General features: G+C 48.9%; 9 protein-coding genes across 9 annotated transcripts; 4 read left to right on the plus strand and 5 right to left on the minus strand.

The window, feature by feature from the left end:
• Window positions 1-1,330: 1,330 nt before the first annotated feature.
• N7487_008536 (putative polyketide synthase) lies at window positions 1,331-9,149 on the minus strand (the record flags this gene model as incomplete). The annotated part of the gene is made up of 3 exons (XM_056876266.1): window positions 1,331-1,504; window positions 1,549-8,460; window positions 8,517-9,149. The coding sequence occupies 3 exons, from the start codon at window positions 9,147-9,149 to the stop codon at window positions 1,331-1,333; spliced, it is 7,719 nt and encodes a 2,572-aa protein (XP_056728454.1).
• Window positions 9,150-9,961: 812 nt separating this feature from the next.
• Window positions 9,962-10,759, minus strand: N7487_008537 (uncharacterized protein; the record flags this gene model as incomplete). Its single annotated transcript, XM_056876267.1, has 1 exon — window positions 9,962-10,759. One exon carries the CDS (start codon window positions 10,757-10,759, stop codon window positions 9,962-9,964), a length of 798 nt encoding a protein of 265 aa, XP_056728455.1.
• Window positions 10,760-11,375: 616 nt separating this feature from the next.
• Window positions 11,376-12,392, plus strand: N7487_008538 (isopenicillin N synthase family dioxygenase; the record flags this gene model as incomplete). Its single annotated transcript, XM_056876268.1, has 1 exon — window positions 11,376-12,392. The coding sequence occupies one exon, from the start codon at window positions 11,376-11,378 to the stop codon at window positions 12,390-12,392; it is 1,017 nt and encodes a 338-aa protein (XP_056728456.1).
• Window positions 12,393-13,053: 661 nt separating this feature from the next.
• N7487_008539 (uncharacterized protein) lies at window positions 13,054-15,691 on the minus strand (the record flags this gene model as incomplete). Its single annotated transcript, XM_056876269.1, has 2 exons — window positions 13,054-14,912; window positions 14,986-15,691. The coding sequence occupies 2 exons, from the start codon at window positions 15,689-15,691 to the stop codon at window positions 13,054-13,056; spliced, it is 2,565 nt and encodes an 854-aa protein (XP_056728457.1).
• Window positions 15,692-16,772: 1,081 nt separating this feature from the next.
• Window positions 16,773-17,417, plus strand: N7487_008540 (uncharacterized protein; the record flags this gene model as incomplete). Its single annotated transcript, XM_056876270.1, has 1 exon — window positions 16,773-17,417. One exon carries the CDS (start codon window positions 16,773-16,775, stop codon window positions 17,415-17,417), a length of 645 nt encoding a protein of 214 aa, XP_056728458.1.
• Window positions 17,418-17,584: 167 nt separating this feature from the next.
• On the minus strand, window positions 17,585-17,986 carry N7487_008541 (uncharacterized protein; the record flags this gene model as incomplete). Its single annotated transcript, XM_056876271.1, has 1 exon — window positions 17,585-17,986. One exon carries the CDS (start codon window positions 17,984-17,986, stop codon window positions 17,585-17,587), a length of 402 nt encoding a protein of 133 aa, XP_056728459.1.
• A 382-nt stretch (window positions 17,987-18,368) lies between these two features.
• Window positions 18,369-19,016, minus strand: N7487_008542 (Zn(II)2Cys6 transcription factor domain-containing protein; the record flags this gene model as incomplete). Its single annotated transcript, XM_056876272.1, has 1 exon — window positions 18,369-19,016. The coding sequence occupies one exon, from the start codon at window positions 19,014-19,016 to the stop codon at window positions 18,369-18,371; it is 648 nt and encodes a 215-aa protein (XP_056728460.1).
• A 2,440-nt stretch (window positions 19,017-21,456) lies between these two features.
• Window positions 21,457-23,418, plus strand: N7487_008543 (Major facilitator superfamily domain general substrate transporter; the record flags this gene model as incomplete). Its single annotated transcript, XM_056876273.1, has 4 exons — window positions 21,457-21,690; window positions 21,788-22,673; window positions 22,749-23,006; window positions 23,081-23,418. 4 exons carry the CDS (start codon window positions 21,457-21,459, stop codon window positions 23,416-23,418), a joined length of 1,716 nt encoding a protein of 571 aa, XP_056728461.1.
• Window positions 23,419-24,439: 1,021 nt separating this feature from the next.
• Window positions 24,440-26,035, plus strand: spp2 (spliceosome ATPase-activating subunit SPP2; the record flags this gene model as incomplete). The annotated part of the gene is made up of 1 exon (XM_056876274.1): window positions 24,440-26,035. The coding sequence occupies one exon, from the start codon at window positions 24,440-24,442 to the stop codon at window positions 26,033-26,035; it is 1,596 nt and encodes a 531-aa protein (XP_056728462.1).
• Between the last annotated feature and the right edge of the window lie 47 nt (window positions 26,036-26,082).

Genomic DNA, 26,082 nt, shown 5'->3' on the forward strand with positions numbered 1-26,082 from the left:
TCCACAAGTCTAATCATATTATTATAGAACTTGTCTTCCTTAGAGAATCCTGCTCTGGCTACTCCGAGGGCGCCTACTTCCTCGGCAAGGCCCTTTCTACCCTCATTCGCATATTTTTATCGGCATTACACTTCACATCCTTTTACTTGATACTAACAACGCCCATCGTGTCGTTTCCAAACCAACTCATCGTGAACCTGTTATATTTCTATTGTAAGCTTTATTCATCATGCCCCACAGGGACTCTCACCTAACAAATAGCCAAGGTATCTACGGCGCGGCCAGCATGATATCGGCAATAACATCCCCGAAAAACGGGCCTCTAATTACTATGCTGACGAGCGTTCTCTTTTGCGCCCTCTCCGGATGTGCACCGCGTCTTGCGTCGGTAAAGAGTTGGAACCTGGCGTGGCTATGGTACATTTGTCCTGCCGTATGTTCCTCTTCTTTTTCTGCCTTTTTTTTTTGGTCTTTCTGTTGACGAGCATCACTTCAGGTATGGATAGCGGAGGCCAATTTCAATCAGTACACAGATCCGCTGGCCTATTTGTATGATATTAAACCAGCGGCAGAGGTGACGGGGTTTATCACAGGGCGAACGGGGTTTGATTTAGGGTATGACTGCTCCATTACGTTTTAATTCTTGATTTGATCACCGGGTTTTGATACTAACTATTGTCCTAGGATGCTATTCGTGCTTGGGACCGTTTATCACTTCATAGCCTTTTTATTGTTTAAAGTTTTCCTGCATCGACATGGAAGATGACTTGACATGTTATTAGGGACCATGGCTGGGAGGTCAAAAGCACATGATGTCGCAGGAAGTACAATAGGCCATCAGGCATTGAATATTTCCCACCGATAGCAGAATATAATGGAAGTTTGTTGCCGTGGAGCTTTGCTTTGGGGATACGCCTAGGGGATAAATCCTATTCCAAAAAGGATCTACTCTGTATCACCTGTATTGTTGCCGTCTATCTGGGGGTACGATACAATAAGATAAGAATTGTAATCGGCCGCTTATACGGCCGTTTTATGTTCCTTTGAGATGTCTTTTTAGCTATCCTTTTAGATATATACGCGGGTGGTAAAAAAAGCATATTCTATATAAGAGACTATTCTACATATAACCTTTGACTATATAATTAGTCCCCGATCCCTAGCCGGGATATACCTTCGCATAATTCCAAGGTTGTAAAGTGAGAGTACATCTAAATTAACGTCTATATAAACTAATGAGAGAGTTATGAACTAGTGACATTCTTAGTCGCCCGTACGAGATAACATTAATCAAACAAGCCGATGCTCCCCAACGCCATTTAACAACCCATTACGGGTTCAAAAATCCCGATTCTTTCCACCTGGCAATATATTTCATCATGAGATCCTCATCAATAGGACCCTGATTCTGCAGCGTCTTGGAATGTTGCGAAGACTTGGTGGTGTCCAGAACCAAACCACCGCAAGACATCGGAACGAAATAATGCTCGAAGAAATCAATCAACTGCAACGCAGGGTTATCGGCGATGCTCCCCGGAAACCTCGCACCCGATTCACCCACTGACCAAACGGAACGATACTCTTTTGTCCAAGATCTAACGCGCGAGCCAAAATCGCAATCATCTCCCGCCACGTCTGCCGGGACGGATTGTCAATATGATAGATAAGATCCGTCGTAGATTGAGACAGGAGTAGCTCGCCTAGAACAGAAGCGACATCGTTCACAGGGTACCAGGAGAGGGTTCCATCGAGCTCGGGAAGAATCTTGAGAACCTGCGACGACTTGATCAGGAATGGCATGTACTCAGAGGGGTTCCAGTAGCCATTGCTAGTCGAGCCGGTAATCTGCGCAATCCGCACCGCCATTACATGGAACCGGTCTGGGAAACGATATAATGTCTCGGCCAGAATACGCTCCGTTGCAAGTTTGGCTTCGGCATACCCCGTCAAAGGGACGGATTCAACCGTACCAGATTGCTCGGGGACGACAGGTGTTCCTGCCAATAGAGGGTAGTTTGCAATCACGGCGCTGGAGGAGATAAACTGGAAGCCGAATTTGAATGGGGCTGGTCGGTGCTGGGCGACTTCGCGTGCAAGATCGATGAGACCCCGCGCGATCTTAAATTGAGGTTCGTAAGTCCGCATCGGGCGGGTCAGACTCATTGGCCAAGCACTATGGACGATTTCGGTCACGTTTTGGATCAAATACTGGTAGTTTTCGGGAGAGAGCCCTAAATTGGGCTTGCTTGTGTCCGTTTCAATCACCTTCAGCTTGCTCAGCGATGTCGGGTCGAGTGAGATGCCTCTCATTTGAAGAGAGTTCTGCTGTCGCACTGTCGCCTCGGTCGTGCTCAGTCGATTCAGACATACAACTGTGTGGATACCTGGGCGTTGTACCAGGGAGGCCACGATGTGGGCACCCAGGCTTCCGGTAGCACCGGTAACGAGCACACACTGCCCAGAGCTCAAGGATGGCAACTTGGCAGGGGATAAAATTTGTGATGGAGCAACGAAGTCTTTTGTGTATTTGTGAACAGCGGCGTCAATCCTCGCTCGGCGCTCAGAGATGTCTGGTAACGTGAGTTCAGGGATGGATGCCAGAGGAGGCTTTGGTCCGCGATCATACCTGGATCCAGATGCATGGGCGATAATCAAACGCTGAATACGTGCCTCGGGAAGTTCTCCTTCAGTCCAGTCGACATGGCCGTATCCCACCGACTGCAGTACCTTCTCCCAATAGGTGGCTGGCTGGAGGACGTAGTCTCGCCCATCCTCAAACAGCCACCATCCTTCCAACAACCCGAAGATGAAATCGCACCACGGTACCTGCTCCGTCATCTCTAACATAATGAGAGCACCATCAGGTCGCAAGATCCGATGAAGATTCTTTAATGATACAGAAAGATTCCGTGTTGCATGGATACAATTGGTGGCCAAAATGATATGCTGGCTCTGCAAGAATTTGGCATCTGGCTCACTTTCCATGTTCAGAGGTTTGAAATCCATGAACGGGTACTTCTTGAAACGTTTGCGAGCAGCTGCGATGAGCGACCCCGAAATGTCTGTCATGGTGTATTTCACGGGGACTCCTAATTTGGCGAGCAATGGCACAATTCTGCTTGTTGTCCCGCCAGTGCCTCCGCCAACCTCGAGAATGCAGATGGGCTGTCCATCTTTGGGAAGGCGACCAAGAACCCGTTCGAAGAATCGCTCAAGCTGTTTGATCCAAACTGTGTTGACAGGGGAGTTCGAATACATATCTGCAGCAATTTCTCGGCTTTCCGGATTACCAAAGATGAGCTTCAGGCCATCTTCTTTATCCGTGATGAGATCTGCAAATTTCTGACCTATCAATGCTGCGAGCTTATGTTCAGCAGCATGAACAGGTTCATCGTGCAACAGCTTGCTGAGCAATGTGTCCGCAGATGCGGTCGGCGGCGCAACTGCCGTGCGTGTGATAATCGAGCCGTTGATGTCTATCAAACGGGCGTCCTTTTCCAATAACCCATAGATGATCATGTTCATGAACTTCTCATGCTTGGGATGGTATGGAACGCGTGTAAGCACTTGACCTGGTGCTGCAGACCGTATTGGGCAACCTAGTTGTTCGAAGGCATCCACAATATACACAATGCAGAGCTCTGTGGACCGCGGCATGACATGCTTGGAGTATGTTCCCAGTTGGCCCTTGACAATGTCGTCATCAGTGTCCCATTTGATCTCACGGAATGCATCAAGCAATGTGGACATAGACAGAACAGCGTTGCCATCTCTATGGTCAAAGCTGACGGTACCATTGGCGCCGTTGATATTTGTGGCGGGCTCATTCGGTTCCAAAAGTATGTATGCTTCTGTGTCAACCGAAGAGTCTCGTTCAAACCCGACGCCGCTTTCCTCGTCGTCAAATCCTAGGGTAGACCGGATACACGAGACCAGACTGGCGAAGTCAGTCAGCTCCATAAGCTGATCATTTTGAAGAGTGCACTTAAATGCAGAATCGACTTCTCGAACCAGTTCCATGGCCATAAGAGAATCGATCCCGAGTTCAACAAGGTCAGAGTCATCTTCTATCTCCTCCGGCTCCAATCCGGAAAGATTACAGATAATTTCACACATCTTTGCAGAGATGTCTGGTCCAGGGGGCTTCGCGACATTTTTCACAATAGTTTTCTCTTGGAATGAATTCAGGCTAGAGGGAGTGGAGCTAACCGTCGTTGTAGGAGTGGGAGCATGGACAGGTGTAGACTTTGACGAGACAGCAGCCGTGGAAAAGTGGGATTCTTGCTGAGGACCCCGGGTCAAAAGTTTGCGCATTGAATCCATGGGTACAAGCCGATAAGAAATTCCTAGGATCGCCTCGATCAAGGATCCATCACGAGGGTCGAAAGCGAAAACATCACTGACATACTTAGTCTCAGACTCGTGGTGATGCACCGCAAATACTTCCCAAGCATCAGGGGCTGAAGTCATGCTACCTAGTCCGGGGTAATGCATCCATCTGGAAATACCGTCACAGATGTAGACGCCTCTTTTAGACAGATCAGATGCATCTGTCATGAGATTGATGAAAATTCCGGCAACCTGACAGAAACACTCCGTCAAAACCGGATCCATCCAGGTCTCTCCAGTATATGCCTTTGAGACGTAGCCTGCTGATTCATCCTCCTTTCCAGCTATCTTGGTTACACGCCGGAATGGCTCCGCATAGTTGACCACTTGTTCGAACGCTCGATAGATATTTCGGCCCTGAAGCACGTCGTCTGCACCGTTTCCTTGGAGAAGACTAGCACATCGTTTCTTGCCACTCAGACGCGACAAGCGCTCGAAGTTCTCCTTGAGTGCAGGGTCACTGGCCGGCAAGAAAACAATGCTTCCAGAGCTGAATTCAGTTACCCTATCCCCAAGGTCAGTACCGTAAAGTCTCCATCTCCAGGCCAGGCCTCCATCATCTTTTGCAATGGCGTCAAGATACAAGTCCGTAGAATTAGAGTCAATGAGGGCGTTGTGATAAGAAACCCCCTGGACCTCTGGTTGGAACTGGTACGTCTTGAAGTCAGGTTGCAGATTCATTATGGCATCGAGTGAAATTTCAATCTGAAGCATGCCGGGTGTTACAGCGGTGGTATTGAGAGCAACATTAGCCGATGTCAGCTGCTGGAATTTGTCGCAGGTTGTGTTCACTCGGAATCGGGCAGACTGCTTTGCCTGGTCTTCAAACCCGATGAATGTTGTAAGGCCCTTGGGAGGCTCTGGCGGTTGCACAGTTGTGTCGATAGAGGATTTGACTTCGGGAACCTCCTTCAAGTCCATCCAATGTCTCGCCTTTTCGAATTGGTAAGGAGGGAGTATCACAAGCGAGTGCTGAGACACTTCCATAGGATGATGAGCCCAAAATGACACATTCAGGCCTTCTTTCCACAGCTTTGTCGTCGCTTCAGCCAGAAGTGGGAGAGATTCTTCGCTGGTTATGTGAACAGACTGGAAATGGTGTGGAGAACTTGAATTTCCCAGTGCCCGGCTTATCATGGTGGTAATCGTAGAATTTGATCCAGCTTCAAGCCAGATTGCAGCTGGGTACTCCTCAGCAAGTCTTTGGACTGCATGGTTGAAATATACCGGGTTTCTCAAGTGCTGAGCTATGAAATGGGACCCGCGGGTTGGGCTAGATCTTGTCTCAGTCGCTGCTTCAACTTGAATAATAGGCTCATTAAATTGAATTTCGCGACCAAGTGCTTCCAGATCACTAATCAACGGATCGACATTGGCAGAATGGAAGGCATTGGTAACATTCAACTTCTTGAGCTTCATGCCAAAGAAGGTCTGGTTGCTCCGTGCAAGTTCCTCGATGAATTGAACAGACTCCGTCGAACCTGCGAGGGTAAAAGATCTGGGGCCATTATAACAGGCAATAGAGACATCCGGTTTGTTTGAAGTGGACAGCAATGCTGTCACCTCAGCAAGATCCGCCTCCAATGCTAGCATGGATCCCTTATCAGAACCCCACTTGTCGCGAATCAGACGTGCCCGACCAGAGATCAGTCTGAGAGCGTCAGCCAAAGAATAGGCACCGGCAATGCAGAGAGCTGTCAGTTCGCCAAAGCTATGGCCAATCACCGCGGTCACCTTGACTCCGGAGTCAATCCACGCTCTCGCACAAGAGTACTGTGCCGCGAAGAGTACAGTCTGTAGCTCCACCGTGTCTAGGATTGGAGACCTTTGAAATATGGCAGGGTAGATGCTGCCGAGACCCAGTGAGAGGCATACCGTATTGCACTGGTCCAGATGACTTCTCAAAATAGTTGCCTGGTTGTAGACATCCTTTCCTAGGCCAACATAGGTGGAGATCTGGCCGCCGAAGCAAAGAATGACCGGACGAGGTGGAGGCACTTCAATTTCCGCGATGCTCCTACCCCCTTGTTCATAGTCCAGAAGCTTCTCCTCCAGCTCGTTACGAGAGGCAGCACTGAATATCAACGCCCTTGGCAAATTGCGATTTGACTGGCGGGAGATTTGGAACGACAAATTTCGCACTGTCAAGTCCTTCACCGAGTCGGCATTATCGTGGATGAAACGCCTGAATTTGGTAGCATATGCTCGAAGACTTTGTGAGTCGATTCCGCAAAGCCAAAAGGGAAAGCTGGTAGCAGACGACGATAGCGGCGAGGGATTCGAAGTCGAAGAGCGGGGCTTCGGTGCCTGTGTGATGATCATTGAAGCATTAGAGCCTGAGGCGCCGTAGTTATTAATAAGAGCAGCCCGGAAGTCCACATTCCAAGGAGTCAGTTGCGTTGCAATATTTATCATGTCTTCATGATAAGCATTCAGGGCAGGGCTCATAGAAGTGAAGCTAGCCTGTGGAGGTATGAAGCCCTCGTTGATCATGAGCAAAATTTTCACCAAGGATACTATACCCGACGCAAATTCGGTGTGACCAAGTAGACCTTTCACGGACATCAGAGAAAGTGTGTCCGAGCGTATTGAGCCTCCAAATACTCTTCGAACAGCATCATACTCCGCGGGGTCACCCACTGGAGTTCCGGTTCCATGGGCTTCGACTACAGAAATAGCCTGTGGCTCAAGCCGCGCCTGTTCTACCACATCTCCAAAAAGCCCTGCCAGTGATATCGAATTAGGAACTGTGATTGCTGTACAGTTCTGGTTCTGGTAGACCTTCGTGCTGGCTATAACTCCAAGCACTTGGTCTCCATCTGCAATCGCGGAGGAAAGTCGCTTGAGGAAAACAACGCCAGCGCCCTCTCCTCTGCAATATCCATCACCTCTTGCATCAAACGGCTTGCACTGTCCAGTGGGGCTCAAAAAGGAAGCACCAGCCAGATTTTGAAACCATTCAGGACTGGTGAGGACATTGACTCCGCCTGCAAGCGCACTCGTGCATTCTCCATGGAGGATAGCACGGCATGCTTGGTGAATAGCGACACCGGACGAGGAACAAGCAGTATCAATTGTTAGACTTGGACCTGTCCACCCGAAATAGTGACTGACCTTCCCGGCAGCGAAGCTTCGGAGGTTTCCCGTGGCCGAATAAGCGTTTGCTGGGTGGCAAGCAATGTTGCGTTCGTAGTCATTGTTCCCGATTCCGATATAGCATCCGACATGCTTGCTATTATGGGAAGCTCCGAAATACCCAGACTGTTCGATGGCCTGGTATGCAAGTTTCAATACCAATCGATGTTGGGGATCGGCGGATGACATCTCGCGTGCGCTTTTCTTGAAGAATTTGTGGTCGAAGGTGTCATAGTCTCGTAGAAAATTACCGTACCATTTGCGGTTCTCCTCGAGCTCCCTGAACGCTGTCTTCATACTGAAGCGCTCCAATGGGACTCTAGTATGCTGTGATTGGCCACTAGTCAAGATTCTCCAATACTCATCAAGGTCTTCCGCTCCAGGAACATGACAAGCCATTCCGATCACAGCGATCTGATCGTCTGGTAGATTGTCAAAGGGTGATGCGGAGGTTGAACGGAGAAGTTCACTCGGCAGAGCAGAGGTTGACAGATCGACGTCAGAAATATGAATCAGTAGAGGACCCAGCTTCCTTATCATTGTCGGTGGCACGCATCGTTCTGAGCCAAAGCAGACAAAATTCGCACCACCTGCGTCAATGTGTGATGATTGAACGAGACCGAACAAGCTCAGCCATTCGGATGGTTTGAGCAGAATCTCTTGCAATGCAATCTCATGTAGACGACCTCCAGTGCTCAGCCTGGTCGGCAACACTATTTCAGATGCATCGGGGAACTGGAATCTGGGGTCATGGTCGCAAAAGGCGATGAGCTGCTTTGCGTCTTCACGATGTTTTGGCCAATGGAACCGACCAGAAAGTGCAACTTCAGTGACGTGTGCACCGGATAACCTGAGTTTATCAAGGAGAGCAGGAGCTGATTCCTTAGGGGCAGTCACTGTGGCCCTCTTTTCATCAACGAAAACAGAGATGTATGCCTTTTCATGTCGCGTTAATGAGTAATTTCATGTCATGTGGTCTGAGGTTGATTTACCTCTGGAAATTCTGCCAACACTTCGTCCACGCTGGTACGAGACTCCAACGCATTCCATGACATTGAGAAGGACATGGCGGGACTGCCGGTGTCCGGTGATGCCTCTTCGGCGTCCACGAGCGCACCAACAAGCATGGACAATCTCACAGCAACAGCACCGTATTGCTGAACCTTGGCTATGCTGGAGGCACAGCTCACAGCGAAGGCGCTCAGAATACCGGTACATAGACCGAGACTCTCCGAAGTCTGCATGACAGATTGGGGTATCTCGTCGGTATCCCCAAGACCCGGCAACCCAGACCTCACAAAGGCAAGATACTGGGTCAATTGAACGATTACCACCAGAGGTGATAGTAGGATATTGGGTAATGGAAACAGAGAATCCGGTAGACTTCCTGTCTGCAAGCCCTGATGCAACTCTCGCAATAGCCGTTCACCCTCTACATGTTGCAGTTTTGGCACTTGTTTGACGAGACTCTCCCAAATAATTGGTAGGTCAGATAAGGCATCTAACGCCCAGCTGTCGTATAGATGGCTTTGAAGTGTTGTGAAGAGCTTGGCATCGAAAGCCAATGCCTGTGGTCCGAACAAAAACACCTTGGGGTTCACCCGGGGGTAAGACTCAGACGGCATGTTGCTAGTCGCGTTGAGGTCGACTGGTTTACCACTGAGAAACAAAAAGTTGAATGTTAGGTGTTAAATTAATGGGAATATAGAATTCAATTCATGGATTGATTTAAGTTAAGTAGGGCTATTGACAACTTGGTCTACTCTTGAAGCATACATGTGCAATCTATCCACAGTCGGGAACTTTTGCATGCCACGAGGCTAGCAACTCACTGCATGAAAATCAGAAGTACTCAGCCCCACCATATTACCACACGTATTGCTGATATGAAGCGTTGTCGATCTGTTGAGTAATTGTTGTGTTTGAAGATTAACTTCAACGTCCTAAATTACCCGAGGCGAGCCCCGGGGTGGGGTGGACGGGTTGGATAAAGGCCCCGAGAGAAAGAATCCGAGCGCCAATAGGTAAAATCTCCGGACGCCCACCCTCACGTCAGCCTTAAACCGTTTCCACGAGGCTAATGCAGAATAATTGTTCCTGCAGCCAGTCAAGATCCGTTGCCGTGGCCCATTGCCAGCTGTGCTTTACCGGGTTTCAATTTCATATGATTGGAATCGGATCCAATTTTAATCTACGAGCCTTGAATAACGCCCCCCTTTGCCATGTTGTTTGTTGACGAAGCTACACGATAAATGAGTAGTTCGCGTATCAACCTCAACGGTGACCCCATGGGCATCACTGCATCAGTCATTCGCCTATTCGGTTTACAATTTATACAACCTTGGAAACTAGCAGGAAGCAACAATCACAAATCTACTATTTGATAAACAATAAACAATAAACAACCGGGACATCTAAAACAGTAGAAAATATAATTCTAATAAACACCCGTCTCCTTTGCAAGCTCGCGGATCTGGTGAATAACAAGCGAGACATCCTTTAGCTTGAGAGGTACTCGATGGTCCCCATCCCATTCTATCAACCTCCGGCTTTGTGGAGCACAAAAATCCTCAAACAGTTTTCGGTGATGATCTAGTCCCTTGTCTCGCAATCCATGGACGTGAAGTGTAGGAATTCGCAACACATGACCCTTGCCATAAAATAACTCTCGCTCGCTGTGTTTGAGGTCGGTGATCTGCGAGGCGTCCGGTAGTGGCGGATCCAACGTCAAGTCAGAATCCATTGATATGAAAGGTGCCTGTCCCGCCAGGAGAATACCGAAACGGAAGTTAATTCCAGCTGGGCGGGTGCCGAAGAGCTCTTGCCAGCTTTGTTGTCTGTAGAGCAGGCTGGCGGATACTTTCGCACCCTGGCTGAAGCCCAAGAGAGCAATCCACTCGCCAGTAGCTCCAGCAAGATCATCTTGATGCATGGCTTTTTCTAGCCACGTATCAATCTCTTGGACTGCGTCTTCTGGTGGGATCACTGGGTGTTCTGGTCGCCATCGAAGCCAGCGCCGGAAAGGACCCCATTGACTATAAACTGATAGAACATCTGATCCAGCCTGCGACGCAAAAGGAGCTTGGGCGAATACAAGGCGATATTCCGATTTTAGTCCAGCAATAAGCCCTCGGCATTGAGCCCGGAAGATTCGGGCATTCGTACCACCCCCATGAAGACATAATATCCGTGGCAGATGGATGGTCGAGTTGTCTAACGTGCGTGTTGTGTTCATTCTGGGTAATACTCTTCCTCGGGATAGCAAAGGATGAAGGGAAAGTGGGATCTAAGGACGCCCAAAGGTAACGCACGAGATACGCCTCTCAGCGGCGATTAAGTTGATATCTTTTGAGTCAAACACTAGAAATCAATCCGTGATAATCGTCTATCTCTAGAGTACTACCTAGGTATAGAGTACTACCTAGGTATAGAGTATACTGGCCAGTTTATGATAGGTAGCCGATAACATGAGCCATAGATTTCGCCCAAAAATATTAATATTAAAATTGAATTGAATTCCAAAAATTCCTCATTCGTCCAACTCGATTCTATCATTGAAAAGAATTCACGATCAAAAGTACTTGGCGGCTTATTCGCATATCCGGCGACTTTCTCCTGCAGAGAAAGCAGCCGAGCCGGCGTAACGCCACATATAGCTACTAAATGGCCCGATTGCAGCTATACCCGATTCTATCCAAGAGTCCTAGGTCGTAAGTTCGCAATAAACCGGGAGAAGGACATGATGGCTGATCGAAACAATCCTATGTCACGGCATTTGTCCCCTTAGATCTCCTAAAATAAAATTCAAACTACCTCAAGCACCGAAATTAGTTTATCATCCGCGAAAGACAATGCCTGTTCTAAGCAATCCATCGTTCTATCTTCCACTCGTGGATATCACGCCATTCCTGGAAAATCCTCACGGGGCTGCCGCCCAGGATGTCATTGAATCCGTGCGCACAGCATGCAAATCCACTGGATTCTTCCAAATCAAGGGCCACCAGGTCCCTCTCAGACTGCAAAAATCGGTCTTTGAGGCATCAGCTCGATTCTTCGCCCTTCCACTGAAGAACAAACTCGAACTAGACAGCCGGAAGACCGTTGGATTCCGGGGCTACGATGTGATGGAGACTCAATCATATGAGCTCGAATTTGGAGCCGTTCAGGAGGCCGATGCGCTGCGAGACATCAAAGAAGGCTTTTTTATCGCAACCGATCTACCTCCTGATCACCCCCATGTGGCAAACGGTCGCTTCCTGCAAGGTCCCAACGTCTGGCCAAAGCCCGAACAGCTTGCGCCCGAGGATTTCCAATCGGTTCTGGAAGAGTATTATACGGAGATGCAGCGTTTATCCCATGTGGTTCTGTCGCTTCTTGCGGCAACACTACCCTACGGCCCGCATGTATTCGATGAACTCGAGACTTGTGACCCAATGTCTCTGCTTCGACTTCTCCATTATCCCCGGGGCTTGGAGAAACAGGACGGAAAGAAGCTTCAGCTCGGTGCTGGTGAGCACACTGATTTTGGTACCTTCACACTTCTGTTGCAGGACGAACATCCCGGTCTTGAGGTTCAGGACAGTGTGACAGGCGAGTGGCACGGAGTACCTCCCCAAGAGGATGTGTATATTGTCAACGTGGCCGACATCCTTTCCACAATGACAGAAGGGGACTACAAGAGCAGCGTGCACCGGGTGTGGAATATAAAGAGCAATGACCGGTACAGTGTGGTTTTCTTCTACGACGGCAACCTGGACTATAAAGTGAAACCTCTCAGGAGCTCTGGGCAGGACGAAAATGAGGAAATCGATGCGCCTACCATTGAGGAACATGTGCGATCGCGCCTGACGGCGAGTTATGCCATTTAAAAAGAGAATTTCGAGATTGGTATAGATAACTGGAAGGGGGAGCCTTGAGGGAACACACTTCTGTGGCTTATTAAGGGCTCCAGATTCTAGTTGTCGGCCAGAGATGCCAGCTATCTAGAGGAAAGGGGATATGTATTAAGTAACAGAAGAGAAGGAAAGACAAACTGTAAAGTCGATGCTCTGGAGAGAGATACGGAAGAAGGAGAAAAGAATGAATAAGAGGTAAGCTCTTGGAGAGGATGCTACACGATCTCAATACTCCTGCCTGCTCCATTTATATAGTGAATATAATGTCGACATCATATGTCGACATATCATGTAACAGTGGCCAATCTAAAGCTCAGTTCTCTAGTTCTTTAAATACAAATCCTTAAGTCATCCATCATAACAACATTCAACAAGATATCAATATACCAATTTAGTTAATATGGATCGTATTCAGTCAACAAGACAAATATGATTATATTTGACTATAAGTGTACCCTTCAAAATTAAATTCATGACCGACACGGACCAGACATCTATAGCGATGCGTATATCTCACAAAAATTCAAGCTATCAACAGAAAAATAAATTGTCCAACATCAAAGAACAGGGTGTACATGAAAATCTCAGGCTTCTATGCAAAAATAAGTCTAGGAGACTTTGAAACTAAATAGTCTCATTCCCCAACCAGAATAGGCTTGCGCTTTTCACTGAATGCGGCAAGGGCAGCCTTTCGATCTTTCGTCGTCAGAACAGACTCGTAGGCGGCGTTCTCAACCGCCTCACAACTATACGAAAGTGCTCTGATTGCAGCTCGAATAGCAATAGGTCCAGCATCGGAAATTTGTTCAGCCAATTGGATACCGGTTTCCAGAGCCAAAACCCGGTTGGAGAACGCTTGCGTGTCCTCCGAGCCGTCTGCCCCCACAAGACGGTTGCACAGTCCCATCTTGGCAGCCTCACTTGCCGGTACTCCCCGGCCTGTCAAGATCATATCCAGAGCATTTGACATGCCCACAATATTGGGGAGGCGATAGGTACCACCAGCACCGGGAATAATAGCTAGCCGAGTCTCGGGTAATGCAGCCACAGCGTTAGAGGCGAAGACACGCAGATGACAGCATAGCGCAAGTTCCAGTCCACCGCCGAGCGCGTGGCCACTAACACAGGCAATAGTGGGGATAGGCAGGGCAGCTAGACGGGAGTACAAACCCCGGAGACTAGTCAAGAAGGCTTGTGTCTCTGTCAAGCTCATATCTTTGCGCTCTTTCAGGTCCGCTCCCGCACAGAAGACTCCGTCCACTGCACTCGCAATAACCAAAGCGCGTGTGCCGCCCATGTGCCGCTCGTTATGAATCTCTTCAATCTCGCAACTTAATTCATGCACCATCTGTACTGAGAGGGCATTCTTCGCCGCAGGTCGGTTCAATTGGATAATTTTGATGGTACCAACTTGGGGAGCGTCAATTCGGTTAGAGATCAGTGTTGAGGGCATTTTTACGTCACCCGCAGGGACTAGATGCCACTCTTTAGAGATAGTTGTGAGGGCCTGCACCTTGGAAGCGGTCGTCTCAGTGGTAACGGATTCAACCTCGGAATTAGTGGTCCCAACAGTGACAGGTTCAACTAAATCAGATTCCATAGTGCTGGGTTCGACAACAGGAGAGGTAGCCTCCGTACTGGCCGGACCAACTTCAGTAGTAGTGATACCAATGGTGACAGTTTCAGTGTCTGAAATCGATTTTATGGTTATTGGTTCTACTTCTGTAGTCGCGGCTTCAATAGTGACAGGCTCAATGTCTGGAGCTGACTTGATCGTGATGGCCTCAATCACTGGAGGAGTGCTATCGATGGAGATCATGCCTTCTTCCGAAGTGATAGGAGGCTGTGGCAAGGGAGCAACAACCTCCTCACTGGAGGCTCCAATGCTGTCTGCGTCATTTGTGAAACGACTGAAATACTCGTCCTCCAGGAGACACTTGATTGTACTTTCTTGTTCAGTCACCATAAACTCACAACTCCCATCTGGAACCCGAGGCAAGACAATAACAGCACCAGCCTGGGTTCCTCTGGCCGGCAGGCGAAGAGCTTTGATATGACCATCACCAAAGATAGGTCCGAAGTTCATGCCGTGAAGGTCCATTTTGAACAGACTGGTCAGAATAATGCCCGATGTAGACATGGCTTCCAGAATATTCAAGCGGGTATGAGTTTCAAGCGCTGTTCGTTCCGCATATCCTACCAAGTCGCGGAATTTCTCGGCCGTAACACCCTTGATATCAGCGCGCAGAGCTCGAGCCGCGGCACCGAGGCCACTTTCAAAGTCTGCCAGATCAGACAGAGGCACTGATGACTTGGTCATGTAAATAACATTTCCAAAGTACGGCATGGGAATCTCAAGGTGTGGACGGCAGTCCACAGGCTGTGCTACATATGTTTCTGCATCGCCGTTCAAGATTCCGGCCCGATGGCGGGCTAGCATGATGCTGCGCCAGATAAAGGCGGAAATTGCGTCGTTGGTGGAAAACCATTCGTCTGGACCACGAGAAGTGGCAGAGAGGGATTTTTTTGAGATCGCTCAGAGCCTTGACACTGATGCGGAAGGTACGGCACGAGTTCTCCACGTTATGAATTTGAGCATGTGCGTTGGCCGGATCCGAAGTCCATGCCGCATGATTTTCGATGGATCCAGGGACCCCATGACCGGATACCAGCTTTGTACGATCTGTGCGATATACATCGGGTCTTGGTTCTAGCGGATAATGCGTCTCGCCTGACTGTGCCTTGCTGAGTTCATTGGCAAAGATCTTGATCACTTCAGTCACTCCCCGACCATCCGCCGCGTTGTGAATAATAGATACAACGAGAAGCAAGCCACCTTCAATGAAGTTGGCCTGGAAGCGGCATACGTCCACTGACTCATTTTTGAAGTACCCGACCTCTGGGAGGGGACACAGCTGTTCAGTGTTCAGCAGATGTTGCGAGAAGTTGGTCTTGGCGAGATCTGAAAACCTGAGCTCTTCTGATAGATCCTTGACAATGAGCTGGGCGCCGCCTTCGGGAATGATGTTGCGAAGCCATGGACGTCCTCCTTGATGCGACGAGAAGGGGACTACAGAGCCTGCCAACAAAGGAAGTCGCTGGACGGTGTGGTGAAATGCTATATGCAGTTGTTCCACCACCTTTTCCTTGTCCGTAGTTTCTGGGAGGGAGAAACACAGAATCCGTTTCGAATGCGTTGGTGGCAGAATACGATCCCAATGGGAGATCTCTACCTCGAACGGAGGACACTCGACAGTAAAAGACCGTTCCATTTTCTTTTGGCTAGCGTTGACGCGCGAATGTAGGTGCTTTATTCAATGAGAGGACTGTTTCATAATTCCATGCCCCTAAGACACCTTCATAGGATTATTTGAGAGAAAGACTGATCCCAATAATAAATGCCTACAGTGATAGGAGGCTGGAATCCGGACCCCTTCACCATCACCGTGCTTCCAATCGGGTCCATAACTCACAATACGTGATTGATAAAACAAAAACCCAAAAAACCCCATACTTCGAAATAGATTAGCACACGTCAGCATCACATTGTCGCCGAGGCTGAAGTTCCCGGGTGGATTCTTCTCGGGTACATAATCCTAGCCCTGGCTAATCGGCTCCTTTCTTCACACTTGCTGTTCATTGATTTGATTATTTTATACTCCATGTTACCTTGCTGCCTTGTTACCTTATTGCTTAATTGATTTTCAGGATTTTCACCACGCCACTCAAACTAAAAATCCATTCAGACCGATGGCTGCAGTTCGATAAGTGTCCAGAAAGCCACACCATTCTTGAGCTTCGGATGAAATATCTATTGCACTCTCATTGTATTTTGCGATAAGGATAAGATCAACGAAACTATCCGACTATATCTACATGCAACTAGCGCAAATTGCACTCAGGGAGTACTAGAGGCTTCAAATGCCCCCCCGCCCCCGCCCCCACATCATTAATGGACCCAACACAGGCCAAGCGTTTGAAGTCATTATATCTTCGAGAAAGCTCCATTTTGTTATTTCGCATGCAATAATTTCATCACGCTTTTAAATAAGCAGTAAGTAGCAAGCCATACTAAAAAAGAAATGAGCAGAGGGACAGAGAGGGCCGCATTTCTATCAACCCTTCCAGACCAGCAATCAGAAGCGAGGCGGGAAAGAGGCCGAGGATTGTGGTTTGAGTTCAAAAATTTCCGATGCATACATGTAATAGGACTACAACGTAAGTTGATTGGGCCCGAGAGAGGTAGTATGCAGCAAAGGTACCTTTGCCTTTTTGGGGGCCACGAGGTAAGCTCAAACCACCCTCATTCCTGACATCCCGCACAATGTCTTCGAAGAACCCGAATCTGAGATCATGGCCGCCCTAAGTTTCCAATGTCTATGTGTTGCTTCGGCAGTTCGCGCCTGGGAGCGCATCGAAAGCATGGTCGATGTCAGTTTCGATGTGATCATCGCTGCAAGTGCACAGACCATTCAATTATCCCAGCAGTCGCAACAATGCCAGCTACACAGTCAAAGCTCAGCAGCAGAAGCATACAATACCTTCATTCGCATCTATGGGAGGCTGGTCCCCCTGCTTGAAAGGGCTATAACTACATATGCAACAAACTTGCAACCTCCTCTATCCACATCGCCGACATTCCAAAGAACCGATCCCCGAAACTTGACCTATCCGCTGGATAATCAGGTTCTAGGCTCAGTCCTTCGCGATTTTAGTACACATCGATCCCTACAGGAACAACGCAACCCAGCCACTATGGTCTGCCGACCGTCCAAAATGACATTGGGCCAATATGAAATGGACGAGCAGCAGAGCCAGTATTTGGCTCTTGATGTCATTTGCCGGACTCTCCGCAATCTAGTCATCGTCCTGCAGGAGATGGGTGGCGGGGAGAATGCGGAGATTAGGCAGGTGGATGCGCGATTGTTGACCATACTTGTGCAAGTCAGGCGGCTGTTGGAAAATACTTCGGCTACTCTCTCTATCTTAGAAAGCTAGGTCTTGTATGCTACATAGAATGGGACAATTTCTTTACTTACTTTCAGTCGACTATCCATTCAAAAGGTTCAGAGGCAATCCATTCAGAGTCTAAAAGTTAATACCTCAATAGTACAGGGAAATCAAGTCAGCCGCGGGGAGAGAGAGAGAGAGAGAATAAATAAAATCTAATCTGTCAGAGTAATAAACCCGACGAAATGCTCTAATCTTCGCAACTGATCTCTAAGTAAATCTTGCGTAACTTTGATGCTCGCGCCGTCCCCCTCTACTCTACCCAGCAACTGACTCAACTGCTGCACTACCCCCAGCTGTCGCTCTAAGTATAGGCGAACCAATCTTCGTGAAAAGACCAATTTCACCGTCTCATCCAGGTGGATGTTCCCCAAGGTGAGATGGCCTGTCGTGTACGGTAAAGGGTTGCGCGACCTGTCTTGGCCGGCGTAGTTTCCACCACCGAAGGCGATTCTGGGGGCCACATTCAGTTCTCCGCGGCTCATGCTGCTACCCGAACCACCATCAGTGGATCCACAGCTCCGCTCAAATAAACTGAGGAGATTGATGTTCACCATGGTGATCAACATCAGTGTCAAGGCCGCCGCGCAACTCACTAAGCAGCATGGGCAGCCCAAGATCGTTTCGTGTACCTTCCGCACTCGCTTGTCGAGATTAAGTAGCACGTCAAGGGGGAGGCCTGAGCTTTTCCGTTGGAATTCATTCATGTCGTTAAGTATGTTGATCAAGACCGGGTAGCATTGAAACGTGCATCGGTCAGTGGGTGCAGATAATAAATTGAACCCACGGGCCTCTGTGACTGGGGAGGAGGCGGACGAGGGAAAAGAGGAGAGGACAGGGAAGGCATTCAGGGATTCGGACAGCACGGGTCCTGTTCCCAGAGAGTACCCCGCAGAAAAGGGAAATTCCGAACTGAGTCCGAATGATCCAGCTTCAGCCTCAGGGGGGGAATGTCGTGGCGAGGGATTCTCGGCTACTTAATGACGAAGGGCTCAAGTAACCTGTGAGGTCTTCTTGGCCGGGGTTAGGATCTAGATCATGAACCTGGTCCAACCGGGGGACTGCAGAGGCTAACTCGTGGTCGGCCTGGGGTAGCGTCGACATGGATGCATCTAAAAGCCCCTCCAAGGCGGACCAGTTGGTCCCTTCTAACCCATAGTCCAAACGGTTGATATTTCCCGTTAATTCCTGGTCGGACCAGGTCTGGCTTGGCACCAAGACTGACTCCTGGGCATGCAAGACTCTATTTGTTGCATGACGGACATTGCCTACCCTGGATCCGTTCTCAATGCCGGGAGATGCGAGGGAAACTCGTCGTGATAAGCTTCTGCGGGCCGTCCCTCCCGCCGTCCTCCCCTTTGGTTGCTGCAGCTGGTCCAGGGGAAGATTCTTGGTGGAGGGCCGGCCAATCTTGCGGTATGGACTATATACACATTGGCGACCTTGCTGGAGACACCGAGCGCATGTCGGTTTCGCTTGGCTACATTTGATCTTGGCCTTGAGACACGTATCGCACGAAGAATGGAACTTGAACCCGGGCGGGGAATCATTGCGAGGCTTCGAGGAAGACTCTGGCTGGAGAAGCATAGTTCCAATGGGGATTTAAACAAAATGAGTTGAGGATTTCCCTTTTTTTCAATCACGGCCAGGGTAGAAGAGCGATAATGCAGGCCATTAAGAAAGAAGCATTGCTTAGTAAATAGATAGATCGGCAGATACCGAAGCACTGCCCAGGTGGGTAAGAAGCGTTGGTGTCTGTCCATGTAAGCTTACATATTGCGCAGACGAAGTTTGGTGTTTTAGAGCGAAAGAACTACTCAACCAGAAAGGGAATATTTTGATGGGCCTTCGTATTAATCCCTGGCAGATTTGCCACTGCAGAATCTACGTTCTATAATAGGACATTTGTCCTCATGGCAAAGTAGCTAAAGAGTGGGTAGACATTAGTAGGGGCCACCTGTCGAATCAAGATGTAACCCTACCTGAATTAGCGTGTTTCTTCTACTCCGTACAGAGCGTACAAAACTACAGAGTAGATAGTCTGTTAATATTTGATTAAACCTTTTTCGGACCAACTCGTATTAACCTCTACCGAATGATAGTTGTTCTTGGAGTCCATCCATTGGGAGTTTCTAGGAATATGTGCGACAATACACCTTAATAGGATCTTGTTGATTACAACAAACAAGAATATGAACATGCTTTGGAAATTCGCAGAAATTGACAACACATTACATAGATATAGATACAGTAATATTTGAACTCAGTCTTACCTCTAGCCTCCCATTATTCCCGACGGTCTCCACTCATCCTAACCAGCAGGATTGCGTTGCCGCATACGCTAACGAGGATAGGAGAAAGGTGGCCAATTACGCCACATGGGCAGCCAGAATAGAAATGAAGGAAGAAAGGATCCCGAAGCATATGAGATAGGGTGAGAAGAGAGAAAAGGAAGCACGTGGGAAGCACCTCTAATCTAACGCGGGCCGGCGCATAACATGAAACACAGAATGAGTCTCAACAGTATGGAAAATTGCAGTACAACCTAGATAGGAAGCTGAGACGGAATTAACCGTAAAGGTGCATGTGTGCCATAATTATCCACGAAGGAAATTCTTCACGTCCCATCATTGGAAGGTTAATTTGATTATAAGCAACATATGGATAACGCTAGCCCCCTCATGAGCACGGGCTATCGGATGCTTACACCAGTTGAACGGACGATTTACAGGGGCATCATTGACCTTGAATAGTCGCAAAGAATTCTAAGAGAGGGTCATGAATTCCAGAGTGACTCGGGCTACTGGAAGTGTATAACATATTTCTTATCTTCTATGGTTAATGTGCAGGGTGACTCCCACCAGGCGGCCGGCTTTGATTTTCCTATCTTCTGCAACTACTGTACTTTTCGCCCACCAAATGTACCTCGCAGAAATAGGAGAGGTCTTACGATTAAAGTGAGAGGGGAAATAAAACTGATTCCGAATATTACCATATCCGACCTAAAGTTGAAAGTGAAAGAATCGAAATGCAAAAGACCTTAAGCTATGATAACGTGAACGTGAAAAAGGTTGGACCCCGTATTGGAGGCGGGACAGCCTCGTATTGTGGAATCCTTCCCGACGGGCGAGAGCCAAGAAGCGGCCTAAGGGGCGGGTAGAGGCTTGTTTTGTGGTTCATCTTCACCAATCGATTTATTGGCGGTGCCAAGACGTCTGGGCGATGAACAAACCGCAACTCAAATTGAAATCAACAAACAAGCATACCAGAATCACAGCCCCGCCAATCCTATTTCAAGAAGGGACCTAGGCTCGCATCGCCCATTTCCACAGTGTGGATAATACAAACCATGCAAAGAGGCTTGCAGGTGCAAACAGTCCTGAAGACCCAGAAGGGGAGAGAAGTGCCAATCAAAGGCTGAGAAAGGGCCCGACCTCGTATCGCCCCTTTACACGACATGGTTAATACAAACTATGCAAAGAGGCTTGTAGGTGCAAACAACCCTGGAGATCTCGAAAAAGAGAGAAGTACCCAATCAAAGGTTGAGAAAGGACCCGACCTCGCATCGCCCCTTTACACGACATGGCTAAGACAAACCATGCAAAAAGGCTTTATAGATGCAAACAGACCCCAAAGGAGAGGAAGTACCAATCAAAGTCCAAGAAAGGACCCGAGCACACCTTACGTTACACCATCACCAAACTATGCAAACCATACAAATATCAGCCATCATAAACATCACTGGCCAGATCCAATCATCAGTCCACAAAAGCAGCGGCTTTTTGTTGTCTGGTTTGCATTTGTCGGACTTAGGAGATCTTAACAGCGAGTGCAAACATGACCCTTGGAAGTTTAGGGGTAGAAACCACAGACAAAGAAGCACCGCCATACTTAAGAACACTATGGAGTAATCATTGGCGATTTACACAGACGGTTTTTTCATTTTCAATTAGCGCTGCCTAACTCCAGTCCCCCACATCAGTTGGATATCCGGAGCTAGTGCCAGCCACATACACTTAGATATAATATGGCTGAAGTCAAAGATCCATCTCGGGAGTCGTTACCCACTTCGAGTAGCCCGGTACCTGTCGCCGAGTCTGAAGAGTCGAAAGAAATATCGATACGCAATGCTACAGATGAGGATGAGAAGAAACCGGCGCCTGCAACAGGGCCTCCCAGTGTGGAGTATCCGGGAGCCATAATGGGCAGTATTCTCACCATCGCCTTGCTGTTGGCCATGTTTCTGGTCGCTTTGGACATGGTAAGGACTATGTTTCTTATTCTTCTACTTCTTCTTTTTTTCTCTCTCTCTCTTTTCAGGGAGCTATGCAAGAAGGTAGCTAATCAAGTCTCATCAGAGCATCATCACCACTGCTATCCCCACTATCACGGCTCGCTTCCATAGCGAAGGTCAGATGGGATGGTATGGATCCGCCTTCTTCCTTTGTTTAGCCAGCTTTCAGTCCTTTTGGGGGAAAGCATACAAGTACTTCCCCATCAAGATTGCCTTTTTAACCGCTATCGGCGTGTTTGAGCTAGGAAGCTTGGTGGCCGCCCTCTCGCCCAACAGCCCGGCCTTGATCGTCGGCCGTGCTATTCAAGGCGTCGGTGGTGCGGGTGTTACCGGTGGCTGCTACACAGTTCTAGCCTTCATCACGCGTCCAAAATACCTACACGCGGTTTTCGGTCTCACCAGTGGCGTCTTTAGCTTGTCTTCTGTGCTGGGTCCCATCCTGAGTGGTGTATTCACTCAGTACGCGACATGGCGATGGTGCTTCTGGGTTAACTTACCCATTGGAGGTTTCGCAGTGATCATTTTGGTATTGTTCTTGAAGATGCCTCCTCATTCCCGTGTTGCGCATGCTACATTGAAGGAGCTCCCCTTCCTCTTCGACATCCCCGGCATCGCCCTCACGGTGTGTGCGTTGGTATGTCTAGTCTTGGTACTGGAGAACGGTGGTGTCACGAAGCCCTGGAACAGCAGTTACTGTATTGGACTTCTCATTGGATTTATCCTGATCATCATTTTGCTCATCGTGCTAGAATGGAAGCAAGGTGAAGGGGCCATGATTGTTCCTCGGATCATCAAGCGCCGAACCGTTCTCGTCCTTGCACTGTTCAACTTGACAGCACAGGGCTCCGGATTCGCCCGTATTTATAACCTTCCCATTTACTTCCAGGCAGCACAAGGCCAGTCACCATCAGAGTCAGGCATTCGAACACTGCCTACAGTGTTGACAACCTGTGAGTAGCCTTCGCCGTTGCCCCTATCGCCCCGTCTCTCGTGATTCCTCGGAACTAACACACCTTCCTAAACAGCGATATTCAGTTTTGCCGGATCCCTTGCTATCGGCAAGGTGGGTTACTACCAGCCCTTCCTCATGCTGGGCTCCATGTTTGTGACGATAGGGTCCGCTATGATCTACACCCTGGAGCCGAACTCTGGGGCAGGCAAATACATTGGCTATCAGGTGCTGGCCTCAATTGGGTCAGGTCTTATCATTCAACTCAACGTCATTGTCGCCCAGGCAATCTCCAAGCGGGCGGACATGTCTGTCACCGTGGGTTCCGTTTTATGTGAGTCATGCTTCGCATCATCCTCTTTTGCTGTCTCTGGCCACACTGACTAACGGAAACCCTGATTCTCACAGTCTTCCAATTCATCGGTGGTACTGTCGGTGTTGCAGCTTCCACGAATATAATGAACAACGTCCTCATTTCCTCGCTGCCGACAGATGGCCGGATATCTGCTGCCGATGTGCTTAGCGCTGGTTCAACCGGTCTAGCCAAGATATTCCCGAATCCCGCGGATCTCGCGGCTGTTGTTAGTGCTTACATGAAAGGACTCAAGGCCGCCTGGATCTGGAGTATTGCCCTAGCCGGAGTGTCCTTCTTGGTCTCCCTCGCTGCAGAGCGCAAGAGTGTACGGTTGGACCATGTTAAAAAGAGAGCCGAGAAGAAAGCTGCGGAGGAGGCTGCGAGTGCTTGAACCTGCATTCCAGAAACCGTTGAGTTTGGGCGGCTAGTTACTAGAAGACCTCTCTAATGGCAGATCAAGAAACTTCAGGGTAACAGCGAGCGCCCAATAAAGCCAAATCACTGTGGCTCTCGCAAGAATCACTGCTGTCACAAACGAGTCATCGAGATGGCAAACAAGGTGCCCAGAGCACAGGGAAGACTATATAGATTGAACCCCAGTGATTACGCAATTCCAAACCATAATGTATAATTAGCTACAGAAAGTTAGTTACCCTAGATTTAGACAAAATTGAGATAGGATGATTAGGGACCGACAGAAATATGGATGTACAACAACATTGAATGTATGATATGACTGGGAGATGTGTATTGGGTTCCAATTCGGGTTCCAACTCGGGTAGACTTCTACCTAAAGTCTCCCTCACCTACTCCGTACTTTGTAGGCAGGTAGTTGAAGAGGACCCTCAGGTCTACCTGTGGACGGGTATATCATTTTATTATATAATCATATTCACGTGCCCAGGAGCTAATTTTATCTGATCTGATTCCACACTGAAGTGATTACCTAGATAGAGTTAAATTCTACTATCACCAAGATAGATCATTTAATTCTAAAAATGGTATTCAAAGTATAGCTATCTAAGAGTATCGAATATAAAAAAAGTAGTTTTATTGGTAGTAGTGACGAAGAGATATTTTTATATACAATTGTAGATAGTTATATATCTCTGAATGGATATTGTAGTGAATATATTCAGATTCGATAAATCATAACTAAATCTATAAGTAGGTGCTTTACCATATAACCGAGCTGACAGCCCGAGTGCGAGGCATTATCCAGTATATACGTACAGAATATATATATGTGCCTCCCTAGGTATGTATGTAGGTTGGATTACCGTCCATAGCTTGTCAAGTTAGCCGCGCGCTTCAGGATTTGCCACCGCCCAGCTCCCAAGTATCAGTTCCTCCTCAAGTCCTGTCTTCCCTACTAAGCCTCTCCCTTCGTTGGAAACAAAGATACCATCGCGATGTCTTCACGCGACCATAATGATGGCGGGAAACTGCTATCTAAACCGATTTCTTTATCTTCATCCAGTTCAAATGGCCCTCCGAAAAAGACCGGTTTCAACATCCAATCCTCAAATCGCGGCCGTTCTACAAATTCCCCAGCAAATGGCCGATCACTGCCTCGGCGACCTCACCAGCTCGGTTACTCCGATGAATCTGACGAAGATGAAGCCCCTCCGGCCCATGAGGAAATCTTAGGATTCGACACCCACACAGGTGGTGCCATTGCCGCGGACGGACAGGCTGTCGCGGACGCAAATAAGCCACTGATAATTCCCGTCACGAGCAAGAACAACTGGCGCGACCGGGCGGGCGTGAACGTGAAGAAGGGCAAGAAGAACCTACTTCCTAGCGAAGTGCAGGCTATGCAGGAAGCGCAAAAGAACGGACAGGCACCTCCCGGAGAGCCTACAGTAGAGACAGATACCCCCAGTATGGCGTATGGGCTGAGCTTTGCACAACAGTCTGCAGAAAAGGCAGATGAGGGTACAGCGGTTGACGAAGACCAGGCCATGCCTGATGCGAAACCTGTCGAGACTAAGCCCCTAACGGAGGACGAGATTGCGATGCAGGCGTTGATTCGAGAAACCACGGGTGACACGGAACGGAGATCAGACCTTGTGATTGAGTCTGCTACAAAGGAGGAAGAACCAGTCCAATACAGCGAACTCGGCTCCTTCCGAACAGATGTGGCATCCCGACCCGAGCCTGCTACTTTGGACGCTTACAATGCCATTCCCGTTGAGGAATTCGGTGCGGCGCTACTACGAGGAATGGGCTGGAAGGATGGTCAATCTATCGGACGAGGCAACTACAGCAGTGCCACAGCTGCAGAGAAGGCGAAAACGCCTCGTGTTCCAGAACGACGACCTGGGTTCCTCGGTATTGGTGCAAAGGATTCATCCGGCGGCAAGGGTGCCGAAACTGAGCTTGGAGCTTGGGGGAAAGCGGCTATGCGCAAGGCGTCGAGGAAGCAGGGGGAGGAAAACGACAAGGCGGAGGGCGTGTACATGCCTATTACGATGCGGAATAAGAAAACCGGCGAGCAACTCACCGAAGAGGAACTTGCAGCTTTACAAAAAGAGGCCAGGTCCAAGCCTGCCAAGGAAGACGATTGGCGCGAGCGACGGGATCGCAACCTTGAGAAGAGCGGTCGGGACAAGGATCGAGACCGGGAATACCGCAAACGCGACTACGACGATGAGGAGGACCGTTCTCGTCGGAAGACTGGGTCCTCGCGACGTGACCGTGACCGCAGTCGGTCTAGTGGCCGCCATTCTTCTAGTCGCTCTTCTCGATATGACGATGACGACAAAAGCAGACGGGACGACCGTTCCTATCGGGATCGGGATCGAGACCACGACCGGGATCGTCGTCACCGTGATGACGATAAGGACGACCGAAGGAGAGATGGAGATCGAGAGCGGGATAGAGACCGCAGCCATCGATCTCGAGATGAGAGATACAGCAGCTCGCGACACTCGTCTCACTCGTCTCGAAATGACCGAGACCGAGACCGTGATCGCGACTCGCGTCGGAGTCGTCGCGATGATTAAAGGCTAGATGTTTTGGCTGGGGCATTGGGGCGTTTTTGTACAGGACC

This window comes from Penicillium crustosum (genome assembly GCF_028827405.1).
Source record: "Penicillium crustosum strain IBT 35664 chromosome Unknown utg000003l_segment0_segment0, whole genome shotgun sequence".
NCBI classification, from domain to species: Eukaryota; Fungi; Ascomycota; class Eurotiomycetes; order Eurotiales; family Aspergillaceae; genus Penicillium; species Penicillium crustosum.